We start from the raw sequence: 27,935 nt of genomic DNA, 5'->3' as shown, positions 1-27,935 counted from the left end.
CAGATTTTAACTTCTGGAAGGCTGTGGTAATTTTCTTGAAATATCCCTGGGCTTCATGAATCATCTCTTTAATGTTAATAGACACATTATTAAAGGACCATCTATATCTGCTGCAAAATTTGTTTTATGAGAAGTGTTTTATGCTGTTAGTATATTTTGCTTTCTTTTACCAGAGAACAAAATGCTGCCTAATAAAATCCTAATTTTTTCTGTAATTATATTTGAATTCTTGACTCTTCTGTTTCTTCAGTGTTGGTTTGTGATTATATATTAAGGGCATAAAACATTATGTGTCACCTTACAGTTTTAGCTGTGAACTATTCCAAGTCCCAATTTTGAAATCCCAAGATGCCATTTCTTCAGTGGGTATAAAGCATTTAAATATCACTGATCTTAATACATTTGGGTAATGTATATCAAAGCTATTCTGTGAAAATCCACATTAATAAGTAGACATTTTGTTCTTTATTCATCTTTTCTATGTGCTCCACTAGGTAAGCTTACCAATGTTTTACAGATACCATATTATACAATAAAACAACATAAATATATTTAGTTATAGTTGGATTTGTTTTGAAACTTTTAAAATGCTGTAATGGAATTGCTTGTCTGCTGTTTTCTAACTGCTGTTAAAGAACCATCTGTGATGATGTGGGCTTTTTAAAGAAAAAAATTAGGATAGGAATTGAGTAATTTTTTTTATTTTATTGTTTTTTAAAACCAGGACCACTGAAAAAAGCTTTAACAATTGAAGCCAATTCCTGGAAGATGGTCCTCTGTCGTTATTTAAATGAGGAATATAAAGCGAAATTGCTGGACATAACGTCGTTCATAAATGATTACCTAAACAAATTGGCTCGACCTCTGGTTGACTTAGATGATGTCAGATTAGCAATGGAAGCTTTAGCTGCCATTCAAGAAAAGAGATCACATATAGACATCTCTATGGGACCTATTGAAGTAAGATGACTTCTAATTTGTTATATTGGGAAAATGTTACTGTTATTATTATTAATAATATAAATTGTCATAGGATAAGATAAACTTTGAACACTGTTTTGAAGGAACTAGGCTGAAGATGGGAAACAAAATATTATTTTTGGTTTTTTGTATTATAAATTATGAATCAGATAATTAGATGGATTCTGTATTGATACAAAACAGAAAAAAATCATTTCTCAAATTATAATATAGAAACAATCTAGGAGACAACATGCAGAAATAAGACTATGAGAACACAAGGCAAGGGAGCACTATGCTCCCTTTTGCTTTTCACTAGCCTTAATCCTCTTACTTTTCCCATGTGTGTAAACAAACATCTTGATCATCTAACTCCTTCAATATAACCAGAGAATATGCATGAAACCACACATCATGGTATGCTGTCAAAAGCTGGCAGCATTCTTTCAGTTTTTTCTGTAAGAAAGAAGCTGAAAGAAGCTAAAACAAGCTCATTATAAGTACTTGGTATTTACTATCACTGTCTGAAACAGTCGGCTAATAGAACAAATTAATTAATTAAATGATGTAGAGGTAAACTGTGGAAATGCAGCTGCCTTCTTAGGTGTGTATCAAGTATGTTAGAAAGTCTAAGCCTTACATCAAATAGAAGAACCTGAACAATAATGTAGACATTTAAAGTAATATTCACATTTACTAAATGTTATTAATCTGTCTTCAGGATATGATAATCATACTCATAGCTGTTAAATAAAGCAAGCAAGAGGAACTGAGTTCAGCATTGTCTACTTGCTAGGTTTTGCATGTGTAGGAAATAAAGCAAGCTTTGTAAATAAGTAAAAGGTATTAACAAAGATGAAGTATTAACATGTAGTTGTTTATTATTATTATTATCATTATCATCATCATCATCATCGTGCTTCTGCCACTTTAAAATGAATATTTAAGATCATGATCTTTCCCAAACTACTTATATTTCACATTTCTCATGAGCATTTATTTCCTTCCTATATTAATATAATGAGTTCTGCCAATGTCAGTAGGGTTAGTTGTGTTAACAAGTCAGCCTTAAATCCTTTTTCTTGAGGAGAAGAATAACCCTGGACACCAGTGCAAGCTGGGTAGAAAATCAGCTTTGCAGTAAAAGAACTAAGTTCTTTTTTGAAAATACACCAAAGTGAACATAAGCTAGAAAAGAGCACTTGCAACAAAGGGGTTTAAGGGTCTCCTGGGCCTTTTACAAGCTGTATTGCCAGCAGCTTGAGGGTTATGATTCCCTCTGCTCTGGGATATGAGATTTATCTGGAGTGCTGTGTCCAGTGCTGGGTTTCCCATTACAAGACAGACATGGACATACTGGAGTGAATTTGGCAAATGATGAGTAAAATATGAAAATGAACTTATTTTTAAATAATGCAGTTTGTGTAGGAGGAGGATCATAAAGCAGAAGGCAAGCAAATAAATTGCAAATGAGAACAAACAATAAGAAAGGTTCATTCCATTACAGATACATATCCATTTATTTGACAGTTCGGCAAAATTAGCAAAAAAGGTTTTATAGATGATATGGCAAAATATTTATAGATGTGTAACTTAAAGTGCACAGTTATTTACAGTTACGGAAAATTCATCAAAATCTGCATTCAGGTGGACTGTAGATATGTGGAATAAAATACCATTGACATGATAAAATTTTATATTTTCTGATATTAAATCTATGGTGCTTGTATGTTTTCCTAGTGTTTCATCCAAGACATCTTTGAAGAAATAGTTTTTGCTGTTGTTCCCTAGTTCTTCATTCCTCATCCTTACTAGAAGAAACCCCCATCAAAACAGTTATGGCTAAAATATTAGAACAGATTTTCTTTGAAATGTTTTTTAGAAATTTGATGTATGTTTCCTCAAATGAACTTATATTCCTAAGTTAGTTTTTTTTTTTTTTTTTAATCTAGGAAGCCTATGCCATTTTAAATGCATTTGAAGTGGAAATTACGAAAGAGGAATCAGATGGTGTTGATACAATGAGATATGCTTTTAATAAATTAAAAACCCAAGCTGTAAGTACATAAAATTATGTTATTTTCCATTTGTGGAAAACATGTGGATTTCTTCAGATCATAAATGAGAGTGTGAGACTAATTGTCCATCCTCTCTGACTTCTCACTCTTGACATCAGTTGTGCAGTAGTGTCGTAATGTACTATTCGTAGGTTCATTTTCTAATTTAATTTTTATAGATAACTTTGATATTTAAATATTATTGTAACTTATAGATATATGTATAAAACCTGCAAGAAAATGCTGTGTCTGCTCTCCTTCATTTCCAGTTTTTGTGTCATTTTTGTCTGATCAGGGAGTTTATTACCCTAAAGTTTCATTTTTATAAGTGCATACTCTGCTAGTGCCCTTACCCTTAAGCGGTGGTTGTACATTCACCTTTATGATTTAGAACAGTCTTATATCCCTCAAAAATTCTTTTTTTAATTGAGTATTTCAGGTAATGAAGGTGTTTAGATGGAAATATGTAGATATTTTGTTGAATTGATTTAGTTACGTCTTCTTCCACAGATTAATCACTCAGGAAAGGACTCAAGAGTACATTTTACTTTTTTGTGCAGCTCTTGGTTATTTCTCTCAAGATTTTAATCAAAGAAAAAGAAATTTGTAAAAGAGAAGGCTGAGCCCTGCACGAGGAACTTGCCTCTGTTAGCTTGGGGTTTGAGGTTTTTTGGAGGGAGGAAAGAAAGATAATAGGATCTTGTTCCACCTCCCGCTTGTAATGAAGCACATTCCTTTAAAGTCCAATGCAAGATTTTGTTATGGTTTTTAGTTGGGGTGGTTTGGTTTATCCCTCACCTTTCCTCTCCAAAATTGAATATAGCACCATAAAGGGGGAAAAATGTATTTAGCTTCAAATAATCAACTTTTGTTCAAAAATTTGAGATGTTTTATTCACAATTTTGATTTTTTTCTTATTCAAATATCTGTTACTTGTTCTTACAGAAATAACTTTTCTTTTAATCTTTTCCATGTCAGGTTGTAGTTCAAGATGAGTTGGTTGAAGTTCAGCCCAAGTTTAAGAAAGAGTTGCTGGAAGCAGTTGCAGTTTTTCAGGAGGATGTGGCACAGTTTGAAACAGCTTATGAAACGGTAAATGAATTTAGTACTATTTTGGTTTGCAGGATTTGGGTGCCAGAATTTTATTCTGCTCAGCTACCGATGCTGGATGTCATGGTTGCTAAGCAGTCATCACTGTAGGTCAAACTTTTCAGTATGAAGAAATACACACAACTCTATAAAGAAAGAAAAGAAGCACTGGTAATGCAACTTGTAATGAAATTGTGATTATTAAATCCAAATTAATTTAGAAACAGTAGTACATGTTGTGGCATCTTTGCACACACATCAGCATTAAAAAGGACCAGTGTCCTGGTTTTGTTATTTTCAGCAAATAAGGAAGTAGGAAAAGTTGGACTCTAATCTTACTAAGTTTAATTAAGGTAAGGGATTTTCAATTCCACAGAAGTTACATCTTCTTAGATTTACCACTGTAAGTATTGAATTACCAAGCTACATGACTTGATTGGAGTTTGAATAATAAAAATATGTATTCTATAATGGTCTGTAAATACAGAGTGGCCTTCAGGCACTCTGAGAATTAATATTCCATTTTTGTTAATTGCTTATTTTATAGGAAGGGCCTATGGTTGCAGGCATTCCACCTCAGGAAGCCAGTAAGAGGCTGCAGATCTTTCAGGTAAGAAACTAAACTGTTGAATTTGCAACTAATTAATTAAATCTGCTCTTGCTTATAACAATTCTACCAAATTATAATTTGGATGTTACTTATAATATTATGTTTTCTATAGTTCTTCTCACAGAATGTTTTCCTTAATGTGGAAGCATTGATTGATTGATCTGTAACCTTTCTTCACTCTTCATGCCTTGTGAGGAGAAATTATCAATTTGGAGTAATAAAAGCAGTAAAATAGGGAAGAGTCAATTATGACACCTTCATAATGGCTGAAAATAAGCCAGGTTACAAAGCAGTCATGAGCCAATTTTGTAATCTTTTATAGATCACATTTTCATTAGATAGTTGTCTTTCAACTTGTTATTTATTTGTTATGAACCTTAATTCATAGGTCCAGTAGCAGTATTTTCTCTAGTTTTAATCTTTCTTCTTTTTTCTGCAAGTTAAAGTAACTTGAATAGTACTTTTGTCAATCTAAAATATTGTGTACAATGTATAAAGTAAATTCTTAGTTTGTGAAAAGAAGTGAGTGACTAACAGAGGGTGCTTAACACTTCTAATGCTTGTAATATGTACTGAAAATTGAATGATTCTGGTTAAGTTTGCTGTGTTTCTTATTTTACCAAGAGAATGCTCTGTACTTTTGGATACTAGTTGCGAAAATCATTCTTCTTTCCATTTTTCTATGGTGATCATATTCTTTTGGACAGCAGTTAGACTTTGAAAGTAATTGTGTTATTTGGCACTCTCGTGTTTTTCTATATTTATAGAGAGAATATATTTGTTTAGATCTAAAATATTTTCAGATATACTTCTAATAGACTTAATAAAAGTTTGAAACAGTTTAATGATTTTATTTTAGACAATTTTAAGTTAAAACTAAAACACTTGTATTTTCATTTGGTCTGTATGAAACACAACTTAATCAGGCTAACTTTGATGAGCTGTGGAGAAAGTATATCACATACTCATCTGGTGAACGGTTGTTTGGACTGCCTGTCACAGAGTATGACATTTTACACAGAGTCAGGTAACTGTGGAAATACCGTTGCCTTAAGTATGGTTTTAAGTATGTAAGAAAGTCTTAGGCTTATACCAAAGGCAGAAATATTACAATATGCAAGTTTTCCATTGCCTTGAATAAATACATAAATAAGTTTTTAAAAGTTGTAATGAATTTGTTAATTCTGATTTGTTAATGTTGAATTTGTTAATTTTGAAAAAATTATTTATTTATTATTGCAGTAGAATGATACCAGATGATTTTACTGTGTATAAATACTATATAAATCAGCAATATGCCCTGTTCTAGACATAAATATAAAACGATATATATTTAGATATTAAGATATGGTAGAAAGTGAAGAAGAAATGTAAGGAAAGATCATTCCATCATAAGAAGAATTTAACTATAGCTTTTATGAAAGTATGAATTTTTTGAGCAGCAGTACAAATGATGATCAGATTCTAATGTTTCTGCTCCAGCCATTTCAGTAGTTTGATGATGATTCACCCCAGAGGAGGATCTCACTGTTTCTGCCTGGTTTTAGATCAGAGTTTTAGTTCAGATTCAGAGTGCAGCTAAGTAAATTGACAGTTTGCTTCTACCTGCCATGCTCTGCTTTGCACTGCTGAGCCAGCTCAGGGCATACAACCTAGGTTTCTTTTGGACTAATGGGGGTTTTGAGAACTAGGCAAAAGCAAAACTTCCTCCAAATATGTTTAGTGTGGATGTTAGGTCCTTAGCACCAACCATCTGCCCTTTTTTGTGGATATTTTTTGATGAAGTATTCTTTTCTACATTAAAAAACATACTCAAATTGTCACCTCCTATTTTTGTATTATTATTTCATAAATAATGTATTTAAATACTGTGAAGTATCCAGAGAGCTGATTGAAATTATTGGCATAATTGCTTCTTTTTTTCCAGGAAGGAGTTAGGCTTGCTTCAGAAATTGTATGGATTATATGATACTGTAATAAGCACTATTGATGGTTACTATGACATACTTTGGACCGAGATAGATATTGAAAAAATCACTACTGAACTTACAGATTATCAAGCCAGGTATGTTTAACATATTAATAGTAACAGATGTTAAGTGCATCAAGATTTAGGTGAGTTCAGCAAAGCCATTTATATATTTATCAAAACCTCCATGAATCAGGTTTGTTGTAAACAATAAGATTATTCAAGAAGGAATGAATTAACACCATACTTGTAGTTAAGCAGCCTTTTACCTGTTGCTTTGATAACTGAAGGGCATACGATCAGTTGAATTGCCGGTCTCATTAGCTAAACCAGCTGAAAGGTTAGGAAAACTGAAACTTATTTGTAAAACTAAGTTTTCAACGGGGATGATTAGCCCATTGATTCTAAGTTTTGCATCCAATAATAATTGGCACAAAATTCTTTCACCCTCAGAGAAAGGCAGGCAGGTGTTAAACATCCAGTTTGACATCAAGCGGGGAGGTAACCAACATGAACATACTGACAACCACCCAGCACTGACGTAGCTCTAAGCCACACACATGCTGCTGTATTGCTCCTGATTACTGGGAATATCAAATCATGTCAGTGGGAGGTAGAGAAATAAGTGATAAAGGATGCAAAACCAAGGATTTATTGTTTTTCCTAATAAGGATGTACTTTACCATATGCAGTAGGGTATTCCTGTGGTAGGTCACCTGCTTGGTTCTTGGCGTGTTGGCTCTTTAAAAGTGTGGTCGAAGAGGTGGATCTTTATTTAACTGTTCTCAGGGTTTTTTCCACACTAGAAATATGTAGTTTTCATTAGTGAATGGTTTCAGAACCACTAACCAAAAGTGGAGGAGACAGTCATGTTTATTTCATTTTCATGTCTGTCTCCAAATTAGTATGTTAGTAAGTGCCATGTCTATTAAATTATTAAATTGAAGTAAATATTATATATTTACAATTATTTAATATGTGAAATTCAACTGATTTAACCAATATTTTTCTTTGTTTTTTCTTTTCCAATAAAGAGTTTCTGATGATAAGCAGGAGATAACTGTTTTAACAGAACCTACAGTATTTTTTATTTCCTTTATTTGCAAGGAAAATATCAGTGTTTGAGACTATTAAATACTATGATTTTTAAGTAGGGCATTTGTATTAGTTTTTCCTAAACACTTAGGCTATTTGGCATTGGAAATGTTGACCTTAATACAATCCACTTCATATCTCCTTGTTTAAACAATCATAATTTTGACAAAAGGGAAATTTACTACTGTATCACTTTAATTGAACTGCAGGTGCCGTAGACTACCTAAAGGCCTCCACCACTGGGAAGCATTTTCTGATCTCAAGAAAAGAATTGAGGATTTTATTGAGTGTTGTTCTTTGCTGGAAATGATGTCTGACAAAGCAATGAAGCAAAGACACTGGGATCGTATTTCGGAAACAACAGGACATACATTTGATGTAGAATCTGAGACCTTTTGCCTTCGAAACATCATGGAAGCACCAATTCTTCAAAATAAAGAAGATATTGAGGTAGGTACATATGTTTTTCTCCTCCTTGTTCCTTTTCTATTGTCAGCAAAAATAATGTGATTGCTTATAAAATGGTTACTCTCTTTAAAAATAATTACTTCATAAAAGTCCTTGACTTTCAGTCAGACCACACTGGTTTAAAACAATCTGTGTTTTATTTAGAAGCTTTAATCTATATGAGAAAATGTAGAGGTAGCAGCTGGAATCTCTAGACCCTTACTTGTAGATAATCTCTTCGCTTTCCTCCTGCCATTATTTTTTATGATTTTCTTAGCTCTTTTTAGCAGGAAAAAATCATCAAACAAGACTTTAAATGGTCATAGTTACCTAATTTTTTTACCTCTGTTGTTGCTTTATAGTTGTGTAGGTAAATAAGAAATTTTAGATGAGGACTTCATGCTTAAGAATATTTAATATAAAAACTTTTTCTAGATTATTAGAAATAATATTTTGACTATTCTGGATTATTTTGAACCCCACAGCTTCAAAAAAACCACCTCCTATAACTTGTGAAAACTCAGTGGAGTTTCCATTTTTCATATGGTAAATACTTAGGCAAAAACTTATATGTCTGTACTTGATTTATATGGAAGTATTCCAAGGTGATCTGCTTAATTTTTAATTAAGCTCTGATTTGAATAGAATGTTGGACTTGACCTTTCCAAATTAAACTTTTTTTAGATTCTGTGATTCTATAAACTGAAAAGTGGTAAGAGTCGGAGTTCATCTGGTGATGAGTCTAATCACTACCTCTCCTCAGCCTTGTAAAAATTATGATCCAAAAACCTTTTTTAAACAGAAATAACAAAATGTGAAGCCACAGAAAATACATATCATCCATTTAAAAAAGTGATTTTTTTAGGTATCCATACAAGTAATTTGAGTGAGTAATATTAGTAGTGTGATATCTGTATTTTTTAATATTCTATGGCTGGATGTACAGTATTAGGAAATTCATTTCACAAGACTGGAGAGTCTAAAAAGGGGTTCTTTCTTTGCAGGATATATGCATATCTGCTATGAAGGAAAAGGACATAGAAGCCAAACTGTTACAAGTAGCTGAAACCTGGGGAGCCCAGAATCTGAGCTTTTCACAGTTCAAAGGAAGAGGAGAGTTACTGCTAAAGGGAATTGAATCAGCAGAAATTATGGTATTGATGGAGGACAGTTTAATGATTCTGGATTCTCTACTGTCCAATAGGTACTTGGCATTGTTCACATATGGCATTTTCAGAAATACACTGTGATAGTAACAATACTATTATTGAGCTCAATTGGCAGTAAATTTGAATTAAATGGTTTTTAATAAAATAAACTATTAAAAGGCCTAATGAAAAACCTCCTTATGAGAAAGACTTCAATGCATATTCAATTATGACAACTTTCATTTCAATATACTTGAATGTAATCAAGCTGCTAAAATCTTTCCAAAATGTTGTTCTTGTTCTAAGTGAAACAAGAGTTAGTTTGTTCTGGGTTTGGGGTTTTTTCACCATTGTATGTATTTATTGTATAATGGCTTTATTTAGAATTAAATAGTTTATGCTCCTCTCCACTTTTAGATACAATACGGCATTTAAAAAGCAAATTCAGAGCTGGGTTTCTAAACTAAGCAACTCTTCACGCATAATTGAAGAATGGCTGATTGTGCAGAACCTTTGGATTTATCTTGAAGCTGTTTTTGTAGCAGGAGATATTGCAAAAGAGTTACCCCAGGTAAACTTCCCAACACTTGCCTAATATTGTTTACTGAAAGCTTTCTTTGCAATAATTTTCAGCCGATTATGCTTTGGTTTTTCTATATATAGGAAGCAAAGCGTTTTCAGAATATTGACAAATCATGGGTAAAAATAATGCAACGAGCTCATGAAAATGCAAATGTAGTTGCCTGCTGTGTTGGAGATGATACTATGGAGCAACTTCTCCCTTATTTACATGAACAGTTGGAAGTATGTCAGAAATCACTTACAGGGTATGAATTGTTTGATTTTTACTGCTTTACTATATTGTAAATAATTTGTATGAAGCATTAATTGTATTTCAGTCTTACTTACATCCCTATATAGAAAAAATTGCAACCTGAAATGGTTTAACAAAAATCTTGTTCAATTTTAAAGATATTTAGAGAAGAAAAGACTGCTGTTTCCAAGATTCTTTTTTATTTCTGATCCTGCACTTGTTGAAATTCTTGGACAAGCAAGTGATTCTCATACAATCCAGGTATGAACTTAATGATTTTTTTCTGCTTATAAAAAAATTAATATACAGAGAGGCATTTCATAAAATGGGATGCAAACATTTTCTTTTTATAAAGTTTGCTTGAAAAAAAATTTGTTTTATTGCTCTCGACTATTTAAAAAAATGTGACATGGATACCTGTAAGTCAAATCAATCTTCAGAATTCAAAACACTAGAACATGGTTTGATCAAGTGATTTGCTGGTGGTTTCTTTCCCAACTGAACTAATAAAAGGGCCCTGTGAGGGTTTCCTGCTTTGCATATTGCAAAATTCTTCCAGCTAGTCTGTATTGTTACTGTGGGTTGATTGAGACAAGCCAGTTGATCTCTGCTTGATCATCTCTGCAAACTGTAAAAATACAGTAGACAGAGATAAAATTCTACACAACCATTTCTGTAATTGTTACCCATGGAGGGCCAGGATAACCTTATTGGGGGGGGGGGGGGGATTCTGTTTGTTAATGCTAAATATTTACATTGAATAACTCCTGAATTATCCTTCCAGCCACATCTGACTTCCATATCTGACAATATAAACGAAGTAGAGTTTCACCCAAAGGATTACGATCGCATACTGGCAGTCATATCAAGAGAAGGAGAAAAAATTTCAGTAATTATCTGATTTTTTTTTCTAGAAACATTATTAGATAAACAATTTTATTATTTAACATATAAGATTAAGGTGAATTATTTTTAATTTCAAATAAATATTTCAAGATTTTTGTTAACAAGATTAGAATATGTCTTCATGAAATAAATTTATTGGATATGAATTGAAGTAAAATCTGTAGTTGTCATAAATAGGAATTTAGTCACTATGTAGTAACTCATATTCTTGAACAGAATGGTGGTAAATATGTTCAATTTTATACATTTGCTTTCATTAATTTTACAGCTGGACACTCCAGTGCTTGCAAAAGGACCAGTAGAAATTTGGTTGAAGGCTTTATTGCAAATGCAGCAGAAGTCATTGCATGGCATAATTAGGGCAGCATTTTACCAAATTAGTGACCCAGGATATCAGTTATTGAATTTTCTTAATCAGTTCCCAGCACAGGTAAGAATACGGGGTGTGTAGATGTGTCTCCAGTCTGGGGTGTATCTGGGGGCAGGTGGAAGGTAAAGAGCATGTGGGATTGCCTGTATAAGGAAGTTTTCATAGAGGAAAGAAGGGGAAGGATCTGGTCAGTAGAAGGTAATCCTAAATCACTTTGATTTTGATACCCAGTATATAACATCCTATTTTTCTTGCCATCTGCTTTAAATTTAGTTTTTTCAGTTCTCTCGGAGAATATAAAGTAGAGCTTATGTTTTCTGTAATGGATTTTTAATCCCTTTCAGCTGCAAACAAAATTGCATGTGCAGATTGATTTCTCTTATAATTTAAGGTTGTGAGAGCTATGATTATGTTTTTTTATCTCATAATTTACAAGATTTACCTCACAGTTCATATATTTGTCACTATGATAATGCAGTACAATGCTATGTTGAAAGATTCTAGAAACTCCTCCATCTTACTGATAATTAATAAATTTCATTTAAAATTATTGAACTGTTTCCCTTTCTGTATGAATTCTGAATCTGTAATTTGCTGACTGGTACAGTGCTGGGTGTAATTTTTAATAAAAATTCTGCAGATATTAAAGCTAACTATTATTAAAAAAAATCAATACATTTAAATATTTAATAGAATTATCATAAAGCTCTATTTATGATGTAACTGGGTGTTGTCTCAGCAGTGTTTATTTGAAAATTTTTCCTACCTTAAACAAATAAGGACTGTCTTGTTTCATGTCAGACATTTTGATGTGGCTTTACTACTGTCTGCAAAGATCTTTCCTCAGATCTTGCTAAGTTCTTATGTTCAAACAATTGTTTGTTTTGGAAGGGTTTGGCCAAGGAATTTTTACAAAGAAAAATGTGTTACAGAAGAGAGAAGAAGTTGGGCAAAATATTGACAAATTAAATGTTTTCTTCAAACTGCCTTTTTCCTGGCTCAGAAACTGCTGTTATAGGTAGCATGAAGTAGTTACATCCAAATATTAATGTTATTTATTTTTTGTTTTCCTTTGACTAACTGGTCATTCTAAAATTAACCTTTTTTAGACTCTATCTATGATAGCTCACCATTTCAAATCATGAGGCTATCTTCTAATACACAAACTTGTAACCATGAACTCACTACAGTTATAGGGAGCCAGAAAAGTAGAAAGAGATGTTTAGTAAAATTTTTAGGTCTTAGTGCTTTGTGAATATAAAAATGTGGGTAATAAAGTGATACAGAGATTGTCTGCCATTTTTTGTTGTGGGTGTTGTAAATCAAAACCAATCTGACACAGTAATTTATGTACAACATCCTATAACTCTTTAGATTTATTTGGAAGCAAAATAACTTTTAGTTTAATGTGCTCTAGGCTTTACTCTGGGCATGACAGAATGTTAGAAGGCAAGCCATCCCATGTTCAGTGAAAATTCACAGCAATTTAATGTTCTTTAATTGGTTACAAATTGGCAATGGAAAATTGTCAGAAGATCTTCTCCCCCCAGAGCCAGTTTAGGTATTCCTGGAGTCCTCTAAAGAATTAGAAGGGAAACTGATACTAGACCTTAGTTTGAGTGTATCTCAATACGTAACTAATTTTTGTAAAATTTTTAAATCTTTCTCAGCAGGTTGTGCAGCAGAGCCAATTAATTCAGCCAAGTTGTCCTGGTGGGATAGAGTCATGTTGGATGTAGTGATAATTTGGAACTGTCTCTGCCATAATTTATCATTCCTATTATAACTAAGCCTTCTGTAACACAGCTAGAGTTCAGCAAGTGATTAGTTAGTACATTTTTCATGTATTATATTTTTAGGTTGGATTACTGGGAATTCAAATATTGTGGACACGTGATGGAGAAGAAGCTCTACGCAATGCTAAGGATGACAGAAAAATCATGGACGTAACCAATGCTCGATTTCTGGATATTCTGAATACATTGATTGGCCAGACCACACTGGATCTTTCCAAGTTTGAGAGAGTGAAATTTGAAACACTTATTACCATTCATGTGCATCAGCGTGATATTTTTGATGACCTGGTATAGACTTTGATTTCTGACAACTAAATGCATTTTCTATCATAATACTCTTCCTTATATGTGGTAGCTACAGTTACATGTGTATGCATATGTAAGAGATGTCCATAATCTCACCACAATAAAAATAATATAATTTTGCTTAAAATAGAATAATATGCTGTCCCTCACATATTTCCAGAGGCTGTTTAGGTTATACAGCATTTGCTTCTCTGACTCAGTCACATCCTTCCCTCATCACATCCTTTGTTGCAATGTGTTTGAAGGATTTAGCAGTGTGCTATTTGCATTTCTCACTTGGAAAGTGGACTGCCCTACTAAAGCAGTTTCATATTTATTTGATAACACAGATGTTGGGATGATTGGGCTAAGGGGTCAGGAGGTTTTTTAATATCAGTTTAGCATGCATCTGAACATGTTATATCATGCTTATTGTATATAGGTTTACTTACACAGGAACTTTAATCTGAGTAATCACTCGTTATTCACATACAAATAAGCATTTTATCACAGTTGATAAAGGCAGTAAGTGTAGATGCTCGGTTATAACACATACTTTTACTTTTTTTGAAGGTAAAAATGAACATCAAAACACCAACTGATTTTGAGTGGTTAAAGCAGTCAAGATTCTACTATAAAGAGGATTATGATCAAGTCATCGTAGCAATTACAGATGTTGATTTTGTTTACCAAAATGAATTTCTGGGTTGCACTGATCGTCTGGTAATAACACCTCTTACAGACAGGTTAGAAAAACAATTATAGATAAGGAATACTTTTAATGTGTATAGTGTTTATTTAATATTTATCTCTAAAGAGACGCAATTTGAGTTAAGTCTTGTGTGGGCTGAAAGCATTCTCATACATTTGCTTAATATACTCTTTTAGAAAAAGTAAAATAGCGTCTCACTACTCTGTACACTTACTAATTCCTTTATCACTGCCTTTATCACAGTCTTAAAAAGAACATTTAATAACAGAAATTCATTGTTTTAAGGTTATATAGTAACATATAGTTTAGCAGTATACTGAAGAGAAGTTTAGGTCAAATATTTCAAATTTTGTAATAAGAGATTCTGTAAAGATTCTCTGGCTTCTTTGAAAGTCTAAGAAAAAGCTGTGTGCACTCACCTTCCTTCTTCTGTAGCCAAGCAAGTAAATGGTCATTTTGTTTCAAATGTGTCTTAACAAAGAACTGTATTTCCTTTTTCCTCTTGGGAATATCTTTGCTTCCTTCCTTGTCCAGATTATTTCTCCTTTCGATCCTTTCTTGAGATATCACTTTAAACCAAATGAGAAAATAGAAGACCAAGAGATGCTTCACTTGCAAACAGATCCCCTCGAGAAATAAAAGCAACTTCCAACCTACAATCATTTACTTTGATATCTGTGTGGTGTATATGCTTCTATGACTTTTTAAATACCTTTATTTCTTCAGAAGAGGTAGAGCTGCTATTGTGACAATATAGAAAGTTCAGTAGATTTCTGCAGTGAACTGTATTGCCCTCAGCAACTGAGTATTTTTGATGTAAAATTGTTAAACTCTACTCCAAAACTGATTGAAGTAGAATGGCAGAGAGAAAGCCTTCCTGTCACTTTGGAGCTCCTTATTGTAGAGAAAGCAAGAAAGTTCCTGCAGTGGAAGTTGGGCGTAATAAATTACAGTGATTCAAACTAAATTGAGGAACCAGTTAGTTACAAAACTCTGTTCAATATGGTTTAAAACTAGAAATACTTCATTTAGAATGTGTCCAAACTATGTTGATTTGATAGTGAAGATACCCCATTGCTTAATTCCTTTAGCATTAGTCTTCTATACCTTGCCATGAATGAAAATCATAACTAAGGTTCACATATAAGTAAAACTGTAATCTAGACCTTTTAGGACTTTAGAAAAAAAAGGGGTAAAGCTTAGGGTTCTTTTTTCCTAGAATTGTACCAATATCTTACGCATAGCATGGGAAGCAGCCACGCATATATCCTTATTCTCTCATACTTGAGGATTTAGTCAAAGGTAGCATAATTGAAGGTATATGGGTTAGTATGCTGCAAAATATGATGACATAGCAAAATGGAACAGCAGAATGTGCTCTTCATAGCTGCCAGAAAAGTTAATGAGAAATACCTTTATGGGATGTCCATTGATTTTTTAGCTTGTTAGCACCAGGGTTTGTTTCTTTTGTTGTTTATTTGATTTGTTGTGTTTTTTTCTTTTATAAGTAGTGTTTAAATGTTATATTTTGTGCCTTTTACCTTTCTGAACTTCTTGCACTGAAATCCATGGGATTGCTTTATGAAGAGGTAGCATTCCAACATAGGGGCTGTAAAATCTATTGCATAGCTTGATCTGTATTTTATATATATGTATTTATAGCTTTAATATAATTTAATAGATTAACATCAATTTAAATTTGTAGGTGCTATATAACTTTAGCACAAGCTTTGGGAATGAACATGGGAGGAGCTCCAGCAGGACCAGCTGGAACTGGTAAAACAGAAACAACGAAAGACATGGGAAAAGCTCTGGGAAAATATGTAGTAGTCTTTAACTGCTCTGATCAAATGGACTTCAGAGGTTTGGGCAGGATTTTCAAAGGTAAGATTTCTTCCTGTAAGATAGAAGACTTCCACAGGTCATGTAGCAGGTGAAGGTAGAGCAGAGTGCTCACTCAGTACCTTATCTCTGTGGGGTTTTGGCTGTCTCCAGGGATGGATGTTCTGCAACCCCTCTGCTTAAGTGTTTTGAGCATTCCTCATCACATTTTTTTATACTTCCTCTGGCTTGGAATCTTCCACATTGAAACACATGTCCATTGTCTTCTCTTCTTCTCTGCACCTCTGAAACAAGCCTGACTCCAACTTCTCAGTGCCTTCTATTATCTAGCTGTCAACAGCAATAGGCTTTTCCCTTTGCTTTCTTTTCAGGCTCAACAAATGCTGTTCTCTCAGCCTCTCCCACCGTGTCATGTCCTCCCTTCAGCCACTGACAGGATCACAGCAATCACTGGGTGCACTCATGCAAATGTATCCATGTCTCTCCCCCACTGGGAAACCCCAAAGTGAGCATGGTACTCCAGCTGCTACCTCACAAGTGCTGAGTAGAGGTGAAAGCTGATATGCCTCACCTTGCAGGCTATGCTCTTGCCCAGCATGCAGCTGGCTTCCCTTGCTACAAGGGCATAGTTCTGATTCATGCCTAATTAGTTATTAAATGGACCAGCAGGTCGTTTTCTGCAGAACTACTTTGCAACGCAGGCAGCACAGAGCTTGTGCTGCTGCATGGGGTTATTCTGGTCGAAGGGACTTGAACTTTGCGGGATTTCTGTCAGCCCATTTTTCAGAGCAATTGTATTGGGAAGCAAGAGGCATAAAAGTGGCTAAAGCTGCGGGTTTATAAACATATTGACCATTTGAAAGTCATTAAAATTTTAGAAAACCTTTGAGTGACAAAATCCATGACAGAATGTCTTTAAAGTGATTTAGTCTTAACTGCGCAACACAAATAAACCCTGAATGACTTGCAGAAATTATTCAAAATTAAATAGCAAGTATGCATGGAAGAAAAACATGACTTGCTGGTACTTTAATATCGCTTGGAAAAAAAATGCTGTTAAAAACTTTCTTATAAAACATTGTGAAATGAAAAACAATTCTCCTAGGTGCTACTACATGCATGTTACTTTTCCAAACAGAAATTAGGCAACTGTGAAAATAATCCTGTACAAAAAGTACTCTTCTTATTAATATAATACTTCTAGATTTCTCTTTTAATTTCTTTTTCCTTCTCTGGGTTTCTCTCTTTCTTTCATAGACATATCCACACTTTGAGTATTGGTAATGTCTTGTATTATTATGAGAAACTTGTTTAGTGAGGACTAAAACGGAAAAATAAAAACAGTGACTTTTTTGGTGACATTTAGGACTGATGTTTTGTAGCTCTAAGTCAATTATTTTTGATTTTTGAGACTAACAGTACAGCTTTTTGCAAATAATTGAATGGGGCTCAACAATAAAAGGCTGCATTCACAGAACAATCTATAAAAAATATTTACTAAGTACTCAAAATTATCAAAATGTTTTTTCAGACTTTGGCTCACTTTTTTTGGCTCACTTTCACTTTTAAGCATTGTGTATAATCAACCAATATTAATTCAGGCAGATATGGAAACAGTCAGATGGATTGGAGGAAGATAGGCCTTGACCATAGGGCAATAGATAAAAATTGTGTGATTTAATTACTTGCAAGAAAAGTAATTTAGTTCACATATTCAAATATGCATGAAGGACAAGAGATAATATTTTTTTCTTTCCCTGTTTTAGGTCTTGCACAGTCTGGATCTTGGGGATGTTTTGATGAATTCAATCGAATTGAGTTACCTGTCTTGTCAGTAGCAGCACAACAAATCTATATTATTTTAACAGCAAGAAAAGAAAAAAAAAAGCAGTTCATTTTTTCTGATGGAGACTGTGTGGATTTAAATCCAGAATTTGGAATTTTCCTAACTATGGTGAGTGTAGTAATAATTTAAAAGAAGTGGCAAATTATACTACATAGAGGTTAAGTGACACAGTGAAAATAACTGGTTTTATTCATAAAATAATGTCACTATACAGTTAAAGTGCACAATACATAAATAATACAATTATTCATGAATGGCCTGCCTTCATTTTGACTTTAATATTGTGAGAAGGGTTCCTAATTATGTTCCTTCGTTGCTGTATTGCTGTTCATTGTGCAGACTAAGAGTTTGACCAAACTTGCAGAATTTTCTGTGCTCACTGAGAGGACTGAAACACTAATATGCTTCACTACTATATCTTTAATAATGCTAATAAAGATACATTAATAATTCATGAATGATTTAATAATATTATTGTATTATTAGTTTAATAGTATTAAGACTTTACATTAATGAGAAAGATACTGTAGGGAGGGGGGAGAAAAAGAACATTCACCTAAAGAAGGAGATATAAGAAAGATGTTTTTCAGGGACACAGGTCTTTACCAGTGGGTACCTACATGGATAAGTAAAAATACTTCAATCTCCCATAATATTAACTTTCAGAATATGCTGTCTCATTGCCATAGGATTCTTGAGGCTTCATAGCACTATTTCCTGGAATCTCATGGGCAGGAAATTTTAAAATGTATTTTTCCTAATGCCAAGGCAGATGGCAATCCAAGATTACTTTACTTTAATTTAATTTAAAATTGCAGTAATTGATAGGCGAGACTTCGAACTGCTCTAAGTATTTATACATGAATTTATTTTCATTGAACAATAAAAAGGTGGCTATTTTAACTATTGCAAATAATAATGATGCATTATGTTTTCTTATTTAGAATCCTGGATATGCTGGACGTCAAGAACTACCAGAAAATCTCAAAGTACAGTTTAGAAGTGTTGCAATGATGGTTCCAGATAGACAGGTATAATTCCTGAATGAACTGAAAGGAAAAAATGTATTTTAATTTGCTGACATGTCTTCAGGAGAACCTAATGGTATTTCTAAAAATATTTGTATTTCAGATAATTATAAGGGTTAAACTTGCAAGTTACGGATTCATTGATAATGTGGTCTTGGCTAAGAAATTCTTTGTTCTTTATAAACTTTGTGAGGAGCAGCTCACTAAGCAGGTAATGTTATGTATTCTTTTTTCTTTGTATTTACATAGTAAAACCTCCTACTTTTTGGGTTATACAATTTTTTTCTGAAACATCACTTCCATGCCTTTTACAAAATATTGAAGTACTTTAAATGTAATTTAAAAAATACCTCTTTAAAATTTCTGAATAAATTACTACATTAATTCATTAATATGCAGTTGTATATGCACCTTTTTTGTTAAAAATTACGCTTTTTAGTTAGTTGCAAGTGCATGATGTTCTCTGCCTAAACATGTCAGCCAGACAGAAAATATCCCAGTCCTATAATTTTTCTGTATGAATTACCTAGGGCTAGGCTAAGTAGCTGGAAATTGGAAACTGGAACCACCAGGAGAAATGACTGGTTTGATTGAAGTTGTTCATATCCCTATAGCACTGCCTTGATCTGAAGTCTGTGCTTTAAAATGCCTTAGTTGAAAAGACATGGCTCAGAATGGAACTATTAGTTTCTTAGAACCCTGTTATTCAGAGCTATAAATTTTTTTCTATATGGCATGATAAATAGTTAAATCAATTAAATTTAAATTTAGAAAAGAAAAACCTTAGAGCACACACACATCTTCCTGAAAACAACTTTATTATCCTTCATTTATTTGAACAGAATAATTCCTAAACAGCAGCAAAAATTCCTATTTTAGCTACCTTTTTCAGGCAGGACAACTGCACTATACAAGTAAATATGCAAGTAAAGCTTGATATATTGATGAAATAAAACTAGAGAATTTGTTACTGGTACATAAGCCTTCTTCCACTCTCTAGGTCCATTATGACTTTGGTCTGAGGAATATCCTTTCAGTACTGAGGACTCTTGGAGCTCAAAAGAGAGCCAGGCCAAATGAAGGCGAATTAAGTATTGTCATGAGAGGGTTAAGAGATATGAATCTTTCTAAGCTGGTAAGAATCTAATTTAATATTTTAGCACCATGTAGAGGCAAGCCTAATAGATGTTTCATGGGTTTTTTATGAGATCAGAAAAAAATCTCAAATGTTCTTTTCTTTAAAAAATGAAACATGATAACCTTCATGTTACCATTAAACAGCATAGAGAGTTTATAAGACTTGTAAAGAGTGTTCATTATGCAAAGCTTCAAATAGATTAATATTAAGGCTTTCCTCTGCATGTGAATTTCAGTGTCCTGACTTGTGCATAGACTGACCACTGTACCACAGGTAAATTGAATAATGAGTATCCACTAAATCAGACTTTTAAAGATTTCTTTCCAGATAGGATGTTCTTTCCAATATATGCTGCAAGTGGTTTACAAATCAATTTTATAAATTGACTCCAGTGTCTAGTTATGTCACTCCAGTGACTCTCAGTGGGAAATTTCCTTCAATTCTGAATTTCTCTTTTGCATAGCTTGTGGATGACATTTTCAAAATGCTATTCTTGTAGTAAGCTCTCCTGTTAGCTGTCTGTAAGCATCTGTATCTAGAAAGTATGTTATTACTGCTTTTTCTTTAAAAACAGAGACTAATTTTAGTTTGGAAGCATTCTTTGAATAACCATCCTTTAAACATTTAATAACATTTTTTGTTTCAGATAGATGAAGATGAGCCTTTGTTTCTGAGTCTTATCAATGATCTTTTCCCGGGGTTGCAGTTGGACAGCAGTACCTATGATGAGCTTCAGGCTGCAGTAGCTCATCAGGTTGAAGAGGCAGGATTGGTTAACCATCCACCATGGAACCTTAAGCTTGTTCAGGTAAAACTTTTTTTTTCTAAAGCATTCTTCACAATCAGGAGCCAGAACAATGAGTCTGTGGCTAGACCACTGTGTTACTCAGGAGCCTGCACATCGCATGTGGGAAAAACTGAAGGTTGTGTGTGCACCATGCTGAGGAAGACCAAATTCAAGGCACTTGCACTGTGGTGCCTGTAGATCTTCATCCTGGACTGATACAAGCTTTTATTCAGCTTGCAGAGGAAGAAACTGTATATGCTTCATCGTACAAGATTTTGGCACCCCGGAGGACTACCACTGCTTTGTGCCATTCAGTTCATTCATACTTGTATAGGCAGACTGACACTTCCACAGCAAACTTAAGGCTAAGATTAAAAGACAAACAGAAATTTCAGTAGAGAATTCTCCTGAAACTGAACCCATACACAGTTCTGGAGGAAGTGCAGTCCCTGTGTTTGTTTCATATACACAGGTATTTCAGACTGTAGTAATTATTCGTACTTCTGTAGTATTGATGTTTCACCACTATTAATTTTTCCTTTTAAATTATACAGAAACCCTTTTTCAAATCTCGTAAAACTGTTTTCAGCTGCTTAAGAAAGTTTGGGTAAGATTTAGTTCTGTGAGCCATTTATAGTATACTTGATTAGTGCTAAAAAGATTAGGAACTGAAGATGTGTACTCTTCCACAAAACACTAAAATTCAGCAAGTGCATGCTAAATTAAATCCTGAGCATATAACTTGTATGTCTAATACATCTTAATCACTACTAAGTGCAAGTTAAGGCATGTATTTATTTTTATTTTGATTTTTAAATTGAAATATTTTATTTTGATGTTAATAGTTGTATGAAACTAATCTAGTACGTCATGGGTTGATGACACTTGGACCTAGTGGATCTGGAAAAACAATGGTCATAACTATATTAATGAGAGCACTCACAGAATGTGGCCAGCCTCATAAGGAAATGCGCATGAACCCCAAAGCTATTACTGCTCCTCAAATGTTTGGAAAACTAGATGCTGCAACTAATGACTGGACAGATGGAATCTTTTCTACTCTATGGAGGAAAACACTGAAAACCAAAAAGGGTATGTAAATATTTCTCATTTGATATCATTAAAATGTATCTTGAATGATATATTGAAAAAAATTATATTGAATTCACACATGTTCCTCTTGAAGAAAACCATAGAAAACATATGAGATGAGATTACACCTCTTAAGAAAGAACACCAGTTTAAAGATTTATTATTTCAGTAGTCTATCTACATTAAAAAAAAGGATCATTTTCTTGCCACTTCAGTTCTACAATGAAGATGTGTTAGTTGGAAGCTGATAAATCATAAATTATATTAACTAGTTCTAATGGCACTATCTTTATAATAATGTTATTGTCATGGTATTACATGCATTGATTTCCCGTACTTATATTCCAGTATTTTAGGATTGGCATACTGAAATTCCTTTTTACAATGTTTCATTTGTATCTGAAAAAATAAATGTATTAAAGAAAGGGAATTCTTCTAGGGAACCTTCCTAAAAGGATGTTAATTTTATAAGACAGTTGAATTTCTTACATTGGAAATGCATACATTTTCTCTGTTAGGAAATGTTTATATTCCAAATGAAGCTGGAATTCTAAAATTTAATTGCCAAAACATAGGTACTTACATCTACGTTTATATTTCAAAGTATAAGAAAAACAACCAGATTTTAAGAACAGAGGAGTGTGCATAGTTTTCATTAACTTGAGAGGGATCTGTGAATATTCAATGTCTCTCGTTTAGTTGCTCAAAGAGCCCTTTCTTTAGCAGCAAAGCACTTAATTCCCCAACCTCCCCTCCCTGTGCTGCTGGAGTAGGGTTGGGGCAGGAGGAGGAAGGAGGAAGAGTTAAATTATGTTGTAAAGAAAGAGGTTGCATCTGGAGAAAGAAAATAGAGTAAGGTTAAAGTGTTCTAGGTGTTTGTCTTTGCTTCTCATCATCTAAATTTATGTTAATTTGCAATAAAATAACGTTTTCCAAGTTGAGTCTGTTTTGCCCATGACAGCTGTCAAGTGATCTTCTGGTCTTTATCTGAACCCACAAACATTTTCACTGTATTCTCTCCCTCTGTCCTGTTGAGGGAGGGTAGAGAAAGAGAGTAGCCCAGTTTCTATCTGGTAGCCAGCCAAGGTAACAAATATTCAACACTATAAAGGTATAATCGCACACTCATTTGCTACCAATTTTTTCAAATATAGTTCCTTAACTAAGTATGCAATTTATTCAGTAAGGAGCATCCATATAGATGTCAGAAATTGCAATAAATAAAATAAATTTTTGGATGACATTTAAGTTCCAAACCATCTTTTGTACACTTACTTTCTTGATTTTTCAGCAACGTGTTACGAACTATCTCTCTCTGATTATTTTTCCAGGTGAAAATGTGTTTCTGGTTTTAGATGGTCCTGTAGATGCAATCTGGATTGAGAATTTAAATTCAGTTCTGGATGATAACAAGACCCTCACTCTTGCAAATGGAGATCGAATTCCTATGTCTCCTTCATGTAAGCTGTTGTTTGAGGTCCACAACATCGAGAATGCTTCTCCAGCAACAGTTTCTCGAATGGGTATGGTCTTCATCAGTTCTTCTGTCCTCAGCTGGAGACCAATATTGCAGGTAACATAACTATTGCTGGCTGCTCCTTATTATACCTTGCCATAACTTTTATACAGAACATTATTGTGGATGCTTTTTTCAGGCATGGCTGAAAAAACGTACTGCTCAGGAAGCTGAACTTTTGCAAAGTTTGTATGACAGAATCTTTGAACCAGCATATACATATATGAAGCTAAACCTTAACCCCAAAATGGAGCTTCTGGAATGTAACTACATTATGCAGGTAACAGAGATACTGTATGAGTCTGTATGAATGGACTGACAATCGTAAAAGTGCAGGAATAGCAAGGAGCACATTTGATAGGCATAACATTTAATCTGAAAATATTGTCGCCTGACAAAGAAAAGCTCAAAATCAATATTTGTTTCTTGGCCAATATAAGAGGAAGTATGAAGATGTGCAGAAGAAAATTTTTCTTCCCCCTAAGTACTTCATACCTAGGCTAGTCTTCTAATGACTGGAATTTGCAGGCTCCAGTGAATTTCCAGAAGGATATATTTAATAAATAGGGAAATCATTTTGGTTCTTTTAATACCAAAACATTGTTGTAAGGGTCGCTATATCTCTACTGGCAGTGTCAGCAGAGAGAGAAGAATAATTCTATTTATCTTTTTATCTTCAGATGTAATAGGTGTTATTCTGTCCATCAGGTCTTTCAAGATCAATGTAGTCATTTTTGCCTCTTCTTTCCTATCAGTTGGAATTCTACCTTGAGTGGAGTCCAAACTATATCAGTGATTTATTAATAATATAAATATGTGTTTGACAGATTTTGCAAGACTGTCAGTACTGTACTGCATATCTCCAGTTGATTTGTTTATGAGTCTGTTGTCATCTGCAGATTCTAAGTTTCCAGACTTTCCATTTGTCCATGAATCTCTCTTTTATTTTGACACACTGATAAAAAATTCAGTGGTGCCCTTGAAGAAGAGTCTAGAGAAGATAATGTTTGGATAGCCCTCCAGTTTAATGTCAAACTACCAAATTTTCACCCAGTATCCTTTTTCTGCTCATTAGAGAGTTAGTTTCAGATTTTCTAGTTTGTGAAGTATTTTATTGCAAACTAATAGCCACAGTAAATGCTGGAGAGCCTAACTGTGCAGTATCAAATGACAGTAGAGTATCTTTGGAATTAGAGTCCCCAGGCAGAAACAATTGAACTAATTGAAACATTGCACTTATGATGTGCAATGCACAACATTTTTGAGAGAGATATCATTTTTCTTTGGCATTTCTTATCTGTGAAACCTCTGACTGAACTGAGCTTGTCTTCATAGAAGATTTTTCCTGTGATCAAAAGTTTCTGTTATTTTTGATTAGCACTTGTTAGGAAGTGTCAGCAAGTCAGTGCTCTATTCATGCTGCTTGATCAGGGAAATATTTCCCTGATTTAAGCTGTATTGAATGTTTCTTTGTGTGAATGAAAATCTCTAGTAAGTTTCTGTCACATCTGTGACAAAATAAATAACCCTTAGCAGGCCTCCATGCTTGTGTTATCTAAGAGCCAGTGACACCAGAGATTTTTTACCCTACCTAAAATCCCAGCTTTGCCATAAATTGTCTCTGTGCAGAAGAGAGGCCTTATCAGCCTCCTGTATTGTTGGGTCTTACGTCTCTTTAGCAATTGCAGAATTCAGGACGTGCTGCTTCTGTTTAGTTCATGCATTTTCAAAAATTACAACCAAATCAAAGCAATTGCATCTGGCAGACTTGTATTTGAGTTTCAAATCTCAGTTTTGGATGTTCACCCAAACATGCACATATACCTGATGATGTTCCATTTTTTAGCATTCACAGTTTAAGTTTCCTATTCATGTGCAACAGCTTTATAATGGTTTCATACAAATGTGGTCTTACCTTTGCTTTCCTCCTTGTAATTTCCACTGACTTTCTAACTCTTTATGCATCCTCTGGCCTACCTCATTAGGAAGACAAATATCATTTACCTTAGGAGATTCAACACCAATTTTCTGTTTATAGAGTTATCCTGCCTTATGAACCTATCGGAAAAGTCAGTAAACTTGTAGCTAAAGGAGATCTGATTGATATAGTCTGCATGAAGGATCAAAGGTGCTTGACATCGTTCTTTACCAGGCATTTACATGGATGCTAAATAGTCATAGCAAAAGATAGGAGTTTCATTTCTAGGTAAACAATGTATTAAAAGATAGGAAATGTATGACTGGATTATCAGTTCTTAGGAAGGATAGAGGTTATCACTGATCCTAAAGGACCTTTGCTGGGATCAGTGCTGTTCAAAATGTTCATAAAGAGTTTGGAAAAGTTTTAGGTGAAGAAATTTATTGATGATACTAGATTATTCAGGGTATTAAGGACAAAACAACTAACCATGAAGAGCTGTAGACAGACTTTATGAGGCTGAATAAATAGGTAATAAAATAGCAAATGAAGTTCAGTGAAGATAAGCATGAAGGAGTTCACACAGGAAGAAAACAAACTGTTCAATGCCATGAATAGCAGGCCTATGGGACATCTTGCCAAATGTTGTAATAGACAATAAAAGTTTATGTAGGCTCAAGACCAGTCTTGCTATTTTCAGGGTGGAAAAAACCACATGGGATTATAAAAACAGAAAAAGTGTGTATTGTTTAGAAAGCCACAAGCCGAAGAGGATACCAACAGAAAGTACTACCCCAGCACCACCACAAGCCAAGAGAGATTTTTTCTTTTTACTCTTCTCCACTTTTGGCCACTAGCGCAAATGAGGTTCTGGGCAAGCATTAGAAGCATGTGTTACTTTATTACTTCCCACTCCAATTATGAGATGCAAGACAGTACTAATTCCAAGAGCTGACTGAAAATCTGTTTCACTGTTAAAAATGTGTATTTTGGAACAATATGCTGCACACTGCCTTGTATAGAAGGGGAGGACACATGGGGTTGCCTAAGACAGTTAAGAATTCATAAGCAATGTCTCAGAATTGTAGATAAGAAGTTACTGTTTTTCTAGAATCTGGACTCTAGTTCCTTATAAACGGAGTGAAGCAATCACATAACATAATAATTTAATATATTTGTTTTTAATGAAAAAATAGAAGTTCATGTGATAGAAACCATAATTGAGATAAATACATCAGACAGATGCTGAAAATTCTTCCATGTTTTAAAATGGAAAGAAATGGCTAAGCTTCACCTATTCTTGGAGTTCTGAATATTGTAAAATCCCTTAAAAAGCTGTTTCGTTACCCTAGTTAATAAATTTTGTTTGTTTTGTAGACATAATTTAGAAGGATAACTAATGATCAAATTACCTAAGTAACTTTGAAAATTTTATTCAGTTTTATGTAGCTATCTTTAATAAATTTTATTTGGTTTGTTGTTCTGAATTTTATGCTTGGTGGTTTGTTGTAATCTGTATTGATTTAAATTTTGAATATATATAAATAATGCATGTGCATACTTATATAGGTAAATAAAAAGTGATTATGTAATATTTTCTAAATGCATATTTTAAAATATTTTCAGTCTATTAATCTTCTGGAGGGCTTGATTCCATTGAAGGAAGAACGTGGTGTATCAGCTACACAACTTCTGCATAAATTGTTCAACTTTGCAATAATGTGGAGTTTAGGTGCCCTTCTGGAGCTGGACAGTCGAGATAAACTTGAAGCCTTCATTAGAGCTCATGATAATAAATTAGACTTACCAAAAATCCCCCGTGACAGCAATCAAACGATGTATGAGTTTTATGTAAATGATCGTGGTAAGAAAAAGAACCAATATTCTTTTTTAAACTGTCTTCTGTTACTGCTCGAGCCCTTATTATACAGTCCTATGAGTTGAGGATTTTTGACAGTGTAGTACCAGCTCATCTGTGGATGTGAGAAGTCAGAGACAAGACACAGAGTGCTCACTGATAACATTTTATTATTTCTTTTAAATTTCCTTCTTACAAATTACTTTTCTATCAATTTAGCCAGCCTGCAATTTGTAGATAATTCATGCTTAGGCTGGTTTAGTCTAGCTCAATACTATTTTATGTTTAATTTTCCTATAGGTGGTAGTTTTTGTTAAAGGAATAAAATCTGATTTTAATTTTGCTCAGTAATTCACATCTAATAACCAGTCATGAATCTGAAAGGTTATAGAATTAAGAGAATAGTGAGATATTTTGATTCTTGATATTTTGAATAGTATACTATTTTCTAGAACCATTTTTAAAATTTAACTAGCATACAAAATCACAGTCACAAAAAACTTACTGTCATGACCGAGTATGTTCTCTTCTGAAGAAATGAATTTATCTCATATCCAGATTTTTTTTTGCCAGCAATATTAATTTAGTGTACACATGTGCAATCTATATTGCTATGTTCTGTAATTTTTCATCAGCAGTGTGAGAATTCGTT

The 27,935-nt window shown here is 33.6% G+C and overlaps 1 protein-coding gene across 1 annotated transcript in view; it reads left to right on the top strand.

Annotated features, from left to right (window-relative positions):
- Positions 1–27,935, top strand: part of DNAH8 (dynein axonemal heavy chain 8) — a 115,685-nt gene that overhangs the window by 36,668 nt on the left and 51,082 nt on the right. Inside the window, exons 28-52 of the mRNA XM_059843348.1 lie at positions 725–960; positions 2,913–3,017; positions 3,996–4,109; positions 4,654–4,716; positions 5,643–5,743; positions 6,644–6,781; positions 7,990–8,230; positions 9,232–9,431; positions 9,793–9,946; positions 10,039–10,202; positions 10,348–10,450; positions 10,974–11,078; positions 11,364–11,525; positions 13,325–13,549; positions 14,120–14,292; positions 15,964–16,142; positions 17,867–18,054; positions 18,891–18,977; positions 19,078–19,185; positions 19,975–20,109; positions 20,759–20,920; positions 21,745–21,991; positions 23,323–23,564; positions 23,647–23,787; positions 27,052–27,289. Coding sequence (XP_059699331.1) covers positions 725–960; positions 2,913–3,017; positions 3,996–4,109; positions 4,654–4,716; positions 5,643–5,743; positions 6,644–6,781; positions 7,990–8,230; positions 9,232–9,431; positions 9,793–9,946; positions 10,039–10,202; positions 10,348–10,450; positions 10,974–11,078; positions 11,364–11,525; positions 13,325–13,549; positions 14,120–14,292; positions 15,964–16,142; positions 17,867–18,054; positions 18,891–18,977; positions 19,078–19,185; positions 19,975–20,109; positions 20,759–20,920; positions 21,745–21,991; positions 23,323–23,564; positions 23,647–23,787; positions 27,052–27,289 — 4,011 coding nt within the window. The remainder of the gene's footprint in view (positions 1–724; positions 961–2,912; positions 3,018–3,995; positions 4,110–4,653; positions 4,717–5,642; positions 5,744–6,643; positions 6,782–7,989; positions 8,231–9,231; positions 9,432–9,792; positions 9,947–10,038; positions 10,203–10,347; positions 10,451–10,973; positions 11,079–11,363; positions 11,526–13,324; positions 13,550–14,119; positions 14,293–15,963; positions 16,143–17,866; positions 18,055–18,890; positions 18,978–19,077; positions 19,186–19,974; positions 20,110–20,758; positions 20,921–21,744; positions 21,992–23,322; positions 23,565–23,646; positions 23,788–27,051; positions 27,290–27,935) is intronic.

The sequence above is a fragment of the Haemorhous mexicanus genome, chromosome 3 (genome assembly GCF_027477595.1).
Source record: "Haemorhous mexicanus isolate bHaeMex1 chromosome 3, bHaeMex1.pri, whole genome shotgun sequence".
Taxonomy (NCBI): domain Eukaryota; kingdom Metazoa; phylum Chordata; class Aves; order Passeriformes; family Fringillidae; genus Haemorhous; species Haemorhous mexicanus.
This window is presented reverse-complemented; position numbering and strand designations above follow the sequence as displayed.